Consider the following 14,769-nt stretch of genomic DNA (forward strand, 5'->3'; position numbering starts at 1 on the left):
ACGCAGAGAGAGGAGCCAGAAGAAGCTGAGGTGCCCTCCCATGCCGAGGTCCGGAGAGAGCATAATAATAGAAGGTCAGTGCATACTGTCAGGCCCCATGCGGGGGATGGGAGGGGGTGTTTGATGTTTCCATCACCCACCTGCTCCTGCTATAGTCTATGAGGGAGGGGGGCCACGGAGGGGAGGGGGTTCTTGTGCTGTGTGAATCAGTGGCGTCACAAGGCGGGTGCGTGGGGTGCAGCCCGCACCCGGGTGTCATCCGCCGAGGGGTGACACCAAGGTGCAGGATCCCCCTCAGTGACAGGAGCCGGGTGCTGCACTATAGCATTAAGTGCAGCACTCGGCTCCTGTCAGTGAGGGAGCCGGCACTGCCCATGCCCGCACCTCCTGCACCCCCCGCCGGCACCACCGTGACCCCATTGATACCTAATGTATCATTTTGTTAACCACGGCCACGGGCCGGGTTTGCGCCGCGAGGCCACGCCCCTCCAGAAGGCCCGACATGCGAGGCCACGCCCCCGACACACACCCTCCCAAAGACCACGCCCCCATTTCAGCAGGTGCCGCGCGCATGGCGTCCCTCCCCGCACCGGGTGTCACCGTGGGGAGGGACGCCACTGGTGTGAATGTACAATCAATTAATAAGTGTGTGTAAGTGTGTGTCTGTCAGTAAGTGTATCTGTCAGTAAGTGGTGTCAGTAAGTGGTGTCATTGTCAGTAAGTGTGTGTCAGTAAGTGGTGTCAGTAAGTGGTGTCATTGTCAGTAAGTGTGTGTCAGTAAGTGGTGTCATTGTCAGTGTGTGTCATTGTCAGTAAGTGGTGTCATTGTCAGTAAGTGTGTGTCAGTAAGTGGTGTCATTGTCAGTAATTGGTGTCAGTGTCATTGAATGTATGTGTCAGTAAGTGTATGTGCCAGTAAGGGTTATCAGTCAGGAAGTGGTGTCTGTATCAGTAAGTGGTATCTGTGTGTCACTGCCAAGGCCCACTCTGCCACTGGTCAGACAATCAGACTTAATTTCTGATTGTCTGACCAGTGACAGAGTAGCAGTGACTCTGACTGGGGCAGGACGGGGAAGAAGAGCCTGAGCAGCCAGTCATACTTATAGTAGAGCCGTAACTAGAATTTTTGGTGCCCTTTGCCAGAAAGAGCATTGCCCCCCCCCCCCCCCATTTTTCAAATAGGGACATAACGCACCCAAAAAAAGGAAGGGCCTCATGGGGAAGGGCCAGGGAAGAGATAGGGGAGGCCAGGAGATGCCGGGGATCAAATAAGAGGAAGCTAAAAGTGAGAATGATAAACTATAAATTGACAGGCATTTTTTCCCGTGAATGGGTGGGTAGGGGCCCCAGTGCATTGCTTTGCCCAGGACCCACACTGCTGTTAAGACAGCCCTGACTGTATATCAGTTGTATCAGTTGACTCTGGGCACTACAGTGTGCCCAGAGTCTACAGCGCAGGCGCAGATTACTGGAAAAATGACTTTTTCACAGCAATTTCCACACTGTGCATGCGCAAAATGCCGGTAAAATGGCCGTGGCAGCCATTTTTTGGTGTTTTGAGCAGCGCTGAGACACCCGACGCAGGACATCAGAGAGGTAAGTTTTAGATAATATGGGTGCAGGGTGTGCGGTGTGGGACCCCCCCTGGACCCAGGGGCTCGTGTGCACAGCACACCCTGCTCCCATTATAGATACATCCCTGGGTACTGTATAAGGGGCACTATTTGGGAGCACTGCATAAGAGGGAGCACTACTGGGGGCACTGCATAGGGGGACTGTATAAGGGGCACTACTGGGGGCACTGCATAGGGGGACCACTACTGGGGGCGCTGCTTTGGGGGGACTGTATAAGGGGCACTACTGGGGGCACTGCATAGGGGGACCACTACTGGGGGCACTGCATAGGGGGGACTGTATAAGGGGCACTACTGGGGGTACTGCATAGAGGGGGACTGTATAAGGGGCACTACTGGGGGCACTGCATAGGGGGACCACTACTGGGGGCACTTTATATGGGGCACTGTATAAGGGGCACTACTAGGAGCACTGCATAGGGGGGAGCACTACTGGGAGCACTGCATAGGGGGGACCACTACTGTGGGCACTGCATAGGGGGCACTGTATAAGGGGCACTACTGGGGACACTGCATGGGGGGACTGTATAAGGGGCACTACTGGGGGCACTGCATAGGGGGACCACTACTGGGGGCACTTTATATGGGGCACTACTGGGGGCATTGTATAAGGGGCACTTCTGGGAGCACTGCATAGGGGGGACCACTACTGGGGGCACTGCATAGGGGGGACTACTACTGGGGGCACTGTATGAGGGGCACTGCATAGGGGGGATTACTGCTAGGGGCACTGTATAAGGGGCACTGCATAGGGGGGACCACTACTGGGGGCACTGCATAGGGGGGACTACTACTGGGGGACTGTATAAGGGGCACTACTGGGGGCACTGCATAGGGGGGACTACTACTGGGGGCACTGTATAAGGGGCACTGCATAGGGGGAACTACTACCGGGTGCACTGTATAAGGGGCATTACTGGGGCACTGTATAAGGGGCACTGCATAGGGGGTAACACTACTGGAGGCATTGCATAAGGGGGACTAGTACTGGGGGCACTGCATAGGGGGACCACTACTGGGGGCACTGCATAGGGGGACCACTACTGGAGGCACTTTATATGGGGCACTATTGGGGGCACTGTATAAGGGGCACTACTGGGAGCACTGCATAGGGGGGACCACTACTGGGGACACTGCATAGGGGGGACTACTACTGGGGGCACTGTATAAGGGGCACTGCATAGGGGGATAACTACTGGGGGCACTGTATAAGGGGCACTACTGGGGGCACTGCATAGGGGGAACTACTACTGGGTACACTGTATAAGGGGCATTACTGGGGCACTGTATAAGGGGCACTGCATAGGGGGTACCACTACTGGGGGCACTGCATAGGGGGGACTACTACTGGGGGCATTGCATAAGGGGGACTAGTACTGGGGGTACTGCATAGGGGGGACCACTTCTGAGAGCACTGCATAAGGGGAACTACTGGGAGCACTGCATAGGAGGACCACTACCGGGGGCACTGCATAGGGGGCAATGTATAAGGTGCACTCTATAAGGGGTACTCCTGGGGGCACTGCATAGGAGGACCACTACTGGGGGCACTGCATAGGAGGACCACTACTGGGGGCACTGCATAGGGGGCCCAAAGCATATTCTTGCACCTAGGCCCACCACTCTTTAGTTCCGCCACTGCACAGAGTATTCATTACTGGCCTCACTCAGCGTACCTTAGCAGAGCATGATTACCCAATAAAACATGCATTATTCTGTCATACAGTAGTACACAAGTGGTGGTAATATATCTGCTGACCCTATAAAATATATATGTACTAACAGTGAGCTCTGATGTCATGTGTTATAGTTCTTCTGATGTCATTAGTTAGAATTGTTGAGTTCTGATGAATAATTTGGCCCCTCCTGTAAATTGCACTGGTTATAACTAGGGGTGTGCACCGGCCACTTTTCGTGTTTTGTGTTTTGGTTTTGGATCTGGATCTTTCTTCGTGTTTTGGATCTGGATTGGTTTTGCCAAAACCACCCTTCCGTGTTTTGGGTTCTGGGTTTTGTGTTTTGGATCTGTATTTTTTTTAAAAAAAGCATAAAAACAGCTAAAATCACAGAATTTGTAGGTTTTTCTGCTCCTATGCTATTATTAACCTCAATAACCTTAATTTCCACTCATTTCCAGTCTATTCTGAACACCTCACACCTCACAATAGTGTTTTTATGTCCAAAACGTTGCACCGAGGTAGCTGGATGACTATGCTAAGCGACACGAGTGGGCGGCACAAACACGTGACCCATCTAGGCGTGAAACTGCAGTGGCAGACAGGATGGCAGTTTGAAAAACTAGGCCCCAAACTGTACATAATGCAAAGAAAAAAAAGAGGTGCAAGATGGAATTGTCCTTGGGCCCTCCCACCCACCCTTATGTTGTATAAACAGGACATGCACACTTTAACAAACCAATCATTTCAGCGCCAGGGTCTGCCACACAACTGTGGCTGAAATGATTGGTTCGTTTGGGCCCCCACAAAACAAGCTGGCAATTAATGTGTCCCTGCACAAACTGGCTCTATGGAGGCAAGATGTCATCCTCATCCTCCTCATCCACCGATTCCTCACCCTCTTCAGTGTGTACATCCTCATCCTCACAAAGTATTAACTCGTCCCCACTTGAATCCACCACCACAGGTCCCTCTGTACCTTCTGGAGGCTGGTCTCCCTGGAAGAGCTGATAATTCATTTTGATGAACATCATCTTCTCCACATTCTGTGGAAGCAACCTCCTACGCCTTTCGCTGACAAGGTTCCCGGCTGCACTAAACACTCTTTCGGAGTACACACTGGAGGGGGGGCAACTCAGGTAAAATAGAGCCAGTTTGTACAGGGGCCTCCAAATTGCCTCTTTTTCCTGCCAGTACAGGTATGGACTGTCTGCCATGCCTACTTGGATGCTGTCACCGATGTAATCCTCCACCATTCTGTCAATGGTGACAGTATCATATGCAGTGACAGTAGACATGTCAGAAATTGTTGCCAGGTCCTTCAGTCCGGACCAGATGTCCAAACTTGGTCCTGCCTGCCCTGCATCACCGCCAGCGGGTTGCTTAGGATACCTAAGTTTTTTCCTGGCAGCCCCAGTTGCAGGAGAAAATGAAGAAGGAGCTGTTGACGTGTCACGTTCCGCTTCAGCTGACAGTGTGTTCACCAGCAGGTCTTTGCACCTCTGCAGGCTTGTGTCGGCCGGAAAGAGAGACACCACATAGGCTTTAAACCTAGGATCGAGCACGGTGGCCAAAATGTAGTGGTCTGATTTCAACAGATTGACCACCCTGGAATCCTGGCAAAGCGAATGAAGGGCTTCATCCACAAGTCCCACATGCCGAGCGGAATCGCTCCGTCTTAGCTCCTCCTTCACTTTCTCCAGCTGCTTCTGCAAAAGCCTGATGAGGGGAATGACCTGACTCAAGCTGGCAGTGTCTGAACTGACTTCACGTGTGGCAAGTTCGAAGGGCTGGAGAACCTTGCACAACACGGAAATCATTCTCCACTGCGCTTGAGTCAGGTGCATACCCCCTCCTTTGCCTATGTCATAGGTGGATGTATAGGCTTGTATGGCCTTTTGCTGCTCCTCCATCCTCTGAAGCATATAGAGGGTTGAGTTCCACCGCGTCACAACCTCTTGCTTCAGGTGATGGCGGGGCAGGTTCAAGAGTGTTTGCTGGCGCTCCAGTCTTCGGCACGCAGTCGCTGAATGGCGAAAGTGGCCAGAAATTTTTCGGGCCACCCAAAGCGTCTCCTGCACGCCCCTGTCGCTTTTCAGAAAATTCTGCACCACCAAGTTTATTGTGTGAGCAAAACATGGGACGTGCTGGAATTTGCCCAGATGTAATGCCCGCACAATATTGGTGGCGTTGTCAGATATCACAAATCCCCAGGAGAGTCTAAGTGGGGTAAGCCACTGGGCGATGATTTCCCTCAGTTTCTCTAAGAGGTTGTCGGCGGTGTGCCTCTTACTGAAACCGGTGATACACAGCGTAGCCTGCCTTGTAACGAGCTGGCATTTCTGAGATGCTGCTACTGGTGACGCTGCTGCTGTTGCTGCGTAAGGTGATACATCTACCCAGTGGGCTGTCACAGTCATATAGTCCTTAGTCTGCCCTGTTCCACTTGTCCACATGTCCGTGGTTAAGTGGACATTGTGTACAATGGCATTTTTCAGGACACTGAGGACACTTTTTCTGACGTTTCTGTACAGTCTCGGTATCGCCTGCCTAGTGAAGTGGAATCTAGACGGGATTTGGAACCAGGGACACACTACCTCCATCAATTGTCTAAATCCCACTGCACTAATGGCGGATACCGGACGCACGTCTAACACCAACATAGCAGTCAAGGCCTCAGTTATACGTTTTGCTTCAGGATGACTGCTGTCGTACTTCATCCTCCTCGCTAAGGACTGTTGGAGGGTCAATTGTTTAGTAAAAGTAGTGGTGTTCCTACTTCCTCTCTGGGATGATGAACGACTCCCAGCAGCAGCAACAGCAGCAGCGGCAGCAGTAGGCGTAGCAATGCAGGATCCTCCAGAGGAATCCCGGATAGGAGAGTCAGTCATGCCAGTGACATGGCCTGCAGGACTACTTCCGATCCTGACTAAGGAGGAAATTGACGAGGAGGGAGTTGACGGTGTGGTTTGCAGGCGCTTGGATACAACAGGACAACGGGATTTAGGTGTCCCTGGACTGCTTACGGTCTTAGCCAAAGTTTCTGAACTTGACAGTAACTTTTTATGAACGCGCTGCAGGTGCCGTATAAGGGAGGATGTTCCTAGGTGGTTGACGTCCCTACCCCTACTTATTTCACCTTTACATATGGTACATATGGCAAGACAGTTGTTGTCCGGATTTGGATAGAAATATTGCCAGACCAAAGAGGTGGAATGTTTGGTCTTCTGCCCAGGCATGACCGTGATGGGCTTTTTCATCCCACGGACAACAACTGTCTCCCCCGGAGCCTGATTTAAACAAACCACATCACCATCAGAATCCTCCTCGCCAACTTCCTCCTCAGCGCCAGCTACACCAGTATCCTCATCCTGTTGTACTTCAACAGTGACATCTTCAATTTGCATATCAGCAAGTGGACTGTGGGTGCTCCTTTCAGCACTTGCAGGGGGCGTGCAAATGGTGGAAAGAGCCACCTCTTCCCGTCCAGTGCTGGGAAGGTCAGGCATCGCAACCACCACCACACTTGGACTCTCCTTGGGGATTTGTGATATCTTCTTAGAAAGCACAGTTCTTCGCTGTGCTTTTGCCAGCTTAACTCTTTTGATTTTTTTAGTGGGAGGAGGGCTTCCATCGTCATGTGAAGCTGAACCACTAGTCATGAACATACTAGGGATCGACCTTAGCCGTTCCTTGCCACTCCGTGTCGTAAATGGCATATTGGCAAGTTTACGTTTCTCTTCAGCTGATTTAAATGTCTTTTTCAAGGTCATTTTCCTGAACTTTGCCATTTGGGATTGTATGTGCCCTCTACTATGACATTGGGCATCGGCCTTGGCAGACGACGTTGATGGCATGTTATCGTCTATGTCATGACTAGTGGCAGCAGCTTCAGCACTAGGAGGAAGTGGTTCTTGATCTTTCTCTATTTTATTTTTATTGGAGAAAGTTTGGTCCTCCATTTATGTTATATCGATTTGATATATACGTGCGGCTAAACACAGAAAATAATTTTTTTTTTGGTTTGGACTGGAGTGTACTTTGTGGGTTACAGCACCCTTTAACGGTCAAGCCAGCCGGCCCTTTACTTATGACACAGGCGCACGCTTGGCACTACTTTGTTGATGCACGTGCGGCTACTGCGCACACAATTCACAAACACAGAAAATAATTTTTTTTTTGGTTTGGACTGGAGTGTACTTTCGGGGGTTACAGCACCCTTAACGGTCAAGCCAGCCGGCCCTTTACTTATGACACAGGCGCACGCTTGGCACTACTTTGTTGATGCACGTGCGGCTACTGCGCACACAATTCACAAACACAGAAAATAATTTTTTTTTGGTTTGGACTGGAGTGTACTTTCGGGGGTTACAGCACCCTTTAACGGTCAAGCCAGCCGGCCCTTTACTTATGACACAGGCGCACGCTTGGCACTACTTTGTTGATGCACGTGCGGCTACTGCGCACACAATTCACAAACACAGAAAATATTTTTTTTTGGTTTGGACTGGAGTGTACTTTCGGGGGTTACAGCACCCTTTAACGGTCAAGCCAGCCGGCCCTTTACTTATGACACAGGCGCACGCTTGGCACTACTTTGTTGATGCACGTGCGGCTACTGCGCACACAATTCACAAACACAGAAAATAATTTTTTTTTGGTTTGGACTGGAGTGTACTTTCGGGGGTTACAGCACCCTTTAACGGTCAAGCCAGCCGGCCCTTTACTTATGACACAGGCGCACGCTTGGCACTACTTTGTTGATGCACGTGCGGCTACTGCGCACACAATTCACAAACACAGAAAATAATTTTTTTTTGGTTTGGACTGGAGTGTACTTTCGGGGGTTACAGCACCCTTAACGGTCAAGCCAGCCGGCCCTTTACTTATGACACAGGCGCACGCTTGGCACTACTTTGTTGATGCACGTGCGGCTACTGCGCACACAATTCACAAACAGAAAATAATTTTTTTTTTGGTTTGGACTGGAGTGTACTTTCGGGGGTTACAGCACCCTTAACGGTCAAGCCAGCCGGCCCTTTACTTATGACACAGGTGCACGCTTGGCACTACTTTGTTGATGCACGTGCGGCTACTGCGCACACAATTCACAAACACAGAAAATAATTTTTTTTTGGTTTGGACTGGAGTGTACTTTCGGGGGTTACAGCACCCTTTAACGGTCAAGCCAGCCGGCCCTTTACTTATGACACAGGCGCACGCTTGGCACTACTTTGTTGATGCACGTGCGGCTACTGCGCACACAATTCACAAACACAGAAAATAATTTTTTTTTTGGTTTGGACTGGAGTGTACTTTGGGGGTTACAGCACCCTTTAACGGTCAAGCCAGCTGGCCCTTTACTTATGACACAGGCGCACGCTTGGCACTACTTTGTTGATGCACGTGCGGCTACTGCGCACACAATTCACAAACACAGAAAATAATTTTTTTTTTGGTTTGGACTGGAGTGTACTTTCGGGGGTTACAGCACCCTTAACGGTCAAGCCAGCCGGCCCTTTACTTATGACACAGGTGCACGCTTGGCACTACTTTGTTGATGCACGTGCGGCTACTGCGCACACAATTCACAAACACAGAAAATAATTTTTTTTTGGTTTGGACTGGAGTGTACTTTCGGGGGTTACAGCACCCTTAACGGTCAAGCCAGCCGGCCCTTTACTTATGACACAGGCGCACGCTTGGCACTACTTTGTTGATGCACGTGCGGCTACTGCGCACACAATTCACAAACACAGAAAATAATTTTTTTTTTGGTTTGGACTGGAGTGTACTTTCGGGGGTTACAGCACCCTTAACGGTCAAGCCAGCCGGCCCTTTACTTATGACACAGGCGCACGCTTGGCACTACTTTGTTGATGCACGTGCGGCTACTGCGCACACAATTCACAAACACAGAAAATAATTTTTTTTTGGTTTGGACTGGAGTGTACTTTCGGGGGTTACAGCACCCTTTAACGGTCAAGCCAGCCGGCCCTTTACTTATGACACAGGCGCACGCTTGGCACTACTTTGTTGATGCACGTGCGGCTACTGCGCACACAATTCACAAACACAGAAAATATATTATTTTTTTAGCACTTGGGGGGAGCACCCCTGATGGACAGAGCACCCCCTGGACAACACTACAGCACTCCTTTAGGACTGGGACACTGCACAGGACTTTGGAGTGGACACAGCCCCTATGGAGAACTGACTGCACAACACAGTCCAGCCAGCCCCTATGGACTTTGAAGTAGTGGACACAGCCCCTATTAACAACAGCAGCACAGCACAACACAGCCAGCCCCTATGGACTTTGAAGTAGTGGACAACAGCAGCACTACACTACACTACACTACACTACACTACACAGCCTTAACTCCCACCCTCCCTCTTCACTGTCCACAGCCGAGTGAGAAAATGGCGCCGACGCGGGTACCTTATATAGGATCCAAAACCCGCGAGACTCGGAAGGCGGGATGATGACGTTTTGCCTCGATTTCAGATCCGAGTCAGGCGGGAAAAGTCGAGCCTGACTCGGATCGGACTCGGATCGGGGGGGCTCGGGGGGGTTCGGATTTCAGAAATCCGAACCCGCTCACCCCTAGTTATAACAAGTCACCTCTGCCTTATACGGCCTAGATACAGCCTCATGCCTTTATATGGTCACCCCCTGGGACTTATAAGATGTAATGTACATACAATTAACAGTAGGGAGGGTCTCATTCCATTTAATGCCATGCACACTCACTCTGTAGTATAGAAGGCAAATCTCAAAGTTCTTGTACTTGCATTAAACAAGGATCTCTCTCTGAGTTTATTGTAATATCCTGCCCCCCCCCCCCATAACATAAGCAATGAAGATAGCACCTACTATTAGAGTCTGCAGTGCATTCCCTATCAGCTAATTACAAGAGGTTCGCTACTGTGGCTATCATCGCCATAATCGCGTATGTGCACCGGTTATATGAATACGCCCTTGCTGTACTTTGCTTAAGCTAACCTGCCTTGTCCCACCATTCCTGGCGCAGGCTAGTGCAAATACTGTATCAGATTTGTGCAAATCTGCGTAGGCACATATGCGTGCACATACTGGCGTAGTAGTACGCACGCTGTATCCGCCTCTTTTTCATCGGTGAAGATCAAACATTTAGCTACAGAATTTAAATGGTAATGGTCTGGGTCCCATTAGTCACCTGCTCCCCCAGCAGTGTATGGGAGGCTACAAATACAACTACTACTGCGGACAACGTTCTTCCGACACATTCTCAGCATCACAAATGGTTTCTTGTTTTATATTTCAGTCCCTCCCGTAGACGGAAACTGGAGCTGCTGGTCAAGCTGGACACCATGCTCGGGCGGTAATCAATCCAGACAACGGCAGTGCAATAACCCTTACCCACAGAACGGAGGTAGAGCGTGTGAAGGAGCCCCCACTGAATCAAGAAAGTGTTAACTGTGTGTGACGTAGTCTGCGAGGAACTAAGGGGTAAATTTACTAAAGTGTGAGTTTTTAGAAGTGAGTTTTAACAGAGAAGTTTCCCACAGCAACCAATCAGATTCTACTTAACATTTAACTAGCACCTTCTAGAAGATTATAGCTAGAATCTGATTGGTTGCTATGGGCAACATCTCTTCTAAAACTCACTTCTAAAAAGTCTCAGTTTAGTAAATATACCCCTAAGTATTAATTGTCGACATAGTGGTGGCTCCTCCGAATGATGTCGGATATTTCTGTGAAATTACAGCAAAATAAAACATTGTGATGACAGTGAATGATTTATTTCTATTTTATTCAGCAACCTTATCCCATTAATGGGTATCCTTCCCATAAACACAAGATATTATTATTTTTTCATATTATTGCAGATTGTTAAGGTGACACAGTGGTCCGCAGATTAGATCCGATCTTGGCAGGAAGTACTCATTCAAATCCAAACCATTCATCTGTGTTGTGAATAGGTGGGAGTAGAATATATGTGAGGGGGCATTAGTGTGGCTAGTATAGATGGGAGTAGGGGAAGAGCTTACAGCATAAACACATGAGCTTTCATGAGCAAAGGACCTTCAGGAGAAGAGGATGAAGTGTGTGGAGCAGTAGATCTGTCCTGGAGATGGAGAAATGACCTTTAGACTGTGCTGTTAGTAGATCATTGATGACGTTTGCACAGGAAAATCTCAGTGGAATTGTGGGATATCACTATTTATTCATAAGAACTGGATATTAATGACATCACCGAGGTGCTTAGTGGGAGGAGACTATATTTATATGCCTTTAATATTAGTCCCACTGTTTGGGGATGGTCATTGCTACACATTAAACTAAATGTAAAGATCGTGACTGAAATATTTTTTCACCATCTATATTTTTACCAGGATGCCAGACAAAGCCTAGTTTATGTAACGATCACACACAATATACCATATCCAAAAATCTGATATATTGTGGATCATTTGTGGAAAGCATTGGTGTTGCACGTATTCTTAGGCAGAAATGTGAGTTAGAGCTTGAAAGTCAGCCATGACGTTTTGTGAGCTTGTGGTCCGTGATAGAAATGCACGTTGGCCAGGATAAAAGTCCTCCCTATGTGCTGCCTGCCAACACATTTGGGAGTAGCTTTAAAAAAAATTATCCAGATGCGCCCACCTTAGGCAAGTTCCTCCTGCCTCACAATCCATAACATTCGCTCCAACCGGTATGAGTGTTCTGCCCTGTGCTGTCCAACCGGTGTGAGTGTTCTGCCCTGTGCTGTCCAACCGGTGTGAGTGTTCTGCCCTGTGCTGTCCAACCGGTGTGTGTGTTCTGCCCTGTGCTGTCCAACCGGTGTGAGTGTTCTGCCCTGTGCTGTCCAACCGGTGTGAGTGTTCTGCCCTGTGCTGTCCAACCGGTGTGTGTGTTCTGCCCTGTGCTGTCCAACCGGTGTGTGTGTTCTGCCCTGTGCTGTCCAACCGGTGTGTGTGTTCTGCCCTGTGCTGTCCAACCGGTGTGTGTGTTCTGTCCTGTGCTGTCCAACCGTTGTGTGTGTTCTGCCGTGTGTGTGTTCTGCCCTGTGCTGTCCAACCGGTGTGAGTGTTCTGCCCTGTGCTGTCCAACCGGTGTGTGTGTTCTGCCCTGTGCTGTCCAACCGGTGTGTGTGTTCTGCCCTGTGCTGTCCAACCGTTGTGTGTGTTCTGCCCTGTGCTGTCCAACCGGTGTGAGTGTTCTGCCCTGTGCTGTCCAACCGGTGTGTGTGTTCTGCCCTGTGCTGTCCAACCGGTGTGAGTGTTCTGCCCTGTGCTGTCCAACCGGTGTGAGTGTTCTGCCCTGTGCTGTCCAACCGGTGTGTATGTTCTGCCATGCGCTGTACTAGCAAACTACAAATTTTTGGTCATGTAGAGTCTGTCGTACAGCCAAAAGGGAATCGCAACATGTGTTTGTTCGTACTCCGCATGCGCATAAAAATGGAGCATCTCAGTCTATATGCGTCGGTAGCTGCATAGAAATAGTAGTTCATGATGTTCACTTTATTGGTGGCTGATAACGCATCTGCCTAGCCATAGCCCTACACACTTCCCCATCAGCAGTTACAGACAGTTGTTAATCCGTTATTCTAAAGGTGCCCATCCACTAGCAGACATGAAAACGACTGCACAATTACGACATGTCAGTCTGTGATGAACCTGCACTGAACGAGCAGTAGTTCAGTGCAGGCTCATCAATCATCTGCAAACATGCTCAACCTGACCTTATCGTCAGGTTGACCAGCATGTTTGCACGATGATAGATGTCTAAACGACCAGTGGGCACATGCATCGATGGTCGTTTTAGAAATTTTTGCAAATGATTTGCAAATGATTTATGAACGATTGAAGGATTGAACGATCGGAATCAGTATGTAATACCGCCGGCCGCATGGCCAGCAGTTCGATTCCCGGCAGCGTCAGGCCGACAGTGGAACAGATCCCGGCAGCGGCAGCCCGACAGTGCTGGAAATCCCGATCGTCCCTAGGTAAGTATGAACTAACCTAACCTACCCCCCTAACCCTCCCATAGGGGTGCCTAACCCTAACCTCCCCCCCATGTGCCTAACCTTAATCCCCCCTCTAAGTGCCTAAACCTAACCCCCCCTTCCCCGCTGCCTAAACCTAAGTCCCCCGGGGGGGGTGCCTAACCCTAACCTCCCCCCGGGGGTGCCTAATCCTAACCCTCCCTCCCCCTAGCCTAACCCTAAGTCCCCCCCGAGAGCCCTAAACCTAACCCCCCCCCCCGCGGCTGTCCGCTAGCGGCGCCCGGCATTCCTTCGATCGGGATGCCGGGCGCCGGTCTCCCGGCGTTGGTGAAATGAGCGGCGTCTACATCTAGACGCCGGTCATTTCAGCCTCGCCGGGATATGACAGTCGGGAGGCCGGCTGTCGGTATAATGTTAGCCGGCCTCCCGATTGCATCCCGAATGATCGTTATCGTTCAATCGCTCAACTTAATCGTCTAATGGATGGGCACCTTTAGTGTCAAGTGTTCCCCACACTTTTAAGATTGTAAGCAACACTTGGGCAGGGCTGCATGTCACTGTATGTAAACTATTTATATCATGACCCCCTCAATGTGTGGGTTATGCCAGGTACACACTAGACCACAGGTTCTCAAACTCGGTCCTCAGGACCCCAAACAGTGCATGTTTTCCAGGTCTCCTCACAGAATCGCAAGTAAAATAATTAGCTTCACCTGTGGATCTTTTATAATGTGTCAGTGAGTAATGAGAACACCTGTGCACCTGCTGGGTGACCTGGAAAACGTGAACTGTGTGGGGTCCTGAGGACCGAGTTTGAGAACCTCTGCACTAGACGGAATCAGTATGATTTACCGCCGGCCCCTCCCCTCTTGAACCTATCCCCTCCTTTTCCAGGCCCGGCGCCCTGCTTAACTTCGATCGGATGCCGGGCGGGGGGCTCCCGGTAATCCCTTGCCGGGATTAGACAGTCGGGAAGCCGGCTGCCGGGATTCCCTCCATCGGCTTCCCGACTGCTTTATAACTAGACGATATGTCATCTTGTGTGTACCCGCTGTGTCGCTGACAAAGCGCGTTCCAGCGACATCGCTAGAGAGGGCCATTCTGCTAATTGCAGAATGGCCCACGACGTTGCTTCGTCGCTGCCGGCATTGGAAAGTGTGTACGCACTTGCCGATGCTGGCACTCCGCTGGGTTCCATCGCTGATTAGGTCAGTACACATTAGACATTGTCTAGTGTGTATCGGCATTTACACAGTACTACATATTGGGCCTGACTGTGAGTCCAATGCATGCGTACCCGATTTAGCATCGGGCTGCCTACTTACTAGGGTATGCTAATGCCACTATCCGCCCGTCTATGTGACTATTCCTGCGACTGAATGAAACCGAGTCACACCACCCAGAAATGCCAATTTCATGTCAGGCTCTGTCTGCTGGAGATGTGACATGAATGGAGCCATTTGCTAT

General features: G+C 50.1%; 1 protein-coding gene across 1 annotated transcript in view; it reads left to right on the forward strand.

Moving 5' to 3' along the window:
- Positions 1 to 10,787, forward strand: part of C8B (complement C8 beta chain) — a 53,152-nt gene extending 42,365 nt beyond the window's left edge. The window contains exon 12 of the mRNA XM_088447831.1: positions 10,618 to 10,787. Within this exon, the coding sequence (XP_088303957.1) occupies positions 10,618 to 10,769 (152 nt within the window). The 3' untranslated portion in view covers positions 10,770 to 10,787. The remainder of the gene's footprint in view (positions 1 to 10,617) is intronic.
- The last annotated feature ends 3,982 nt before the right edge of the window (positions 10,788 to 14,769 follow it).

This window comes from Taudactylus pleione, unplaced genomic scaffold (genome assembly GCF_031769625.1).
Source record: "Taudactylus pleione unplaced genomic scaffold, aTauple2 ptg000442l, whole genome shotgun sequence".
NCBI lineage: Eukaryota > Metazoa > Chordata > Amphibia > Anura > Myobatrachidae > Taudactylus > Taudactylus pleione.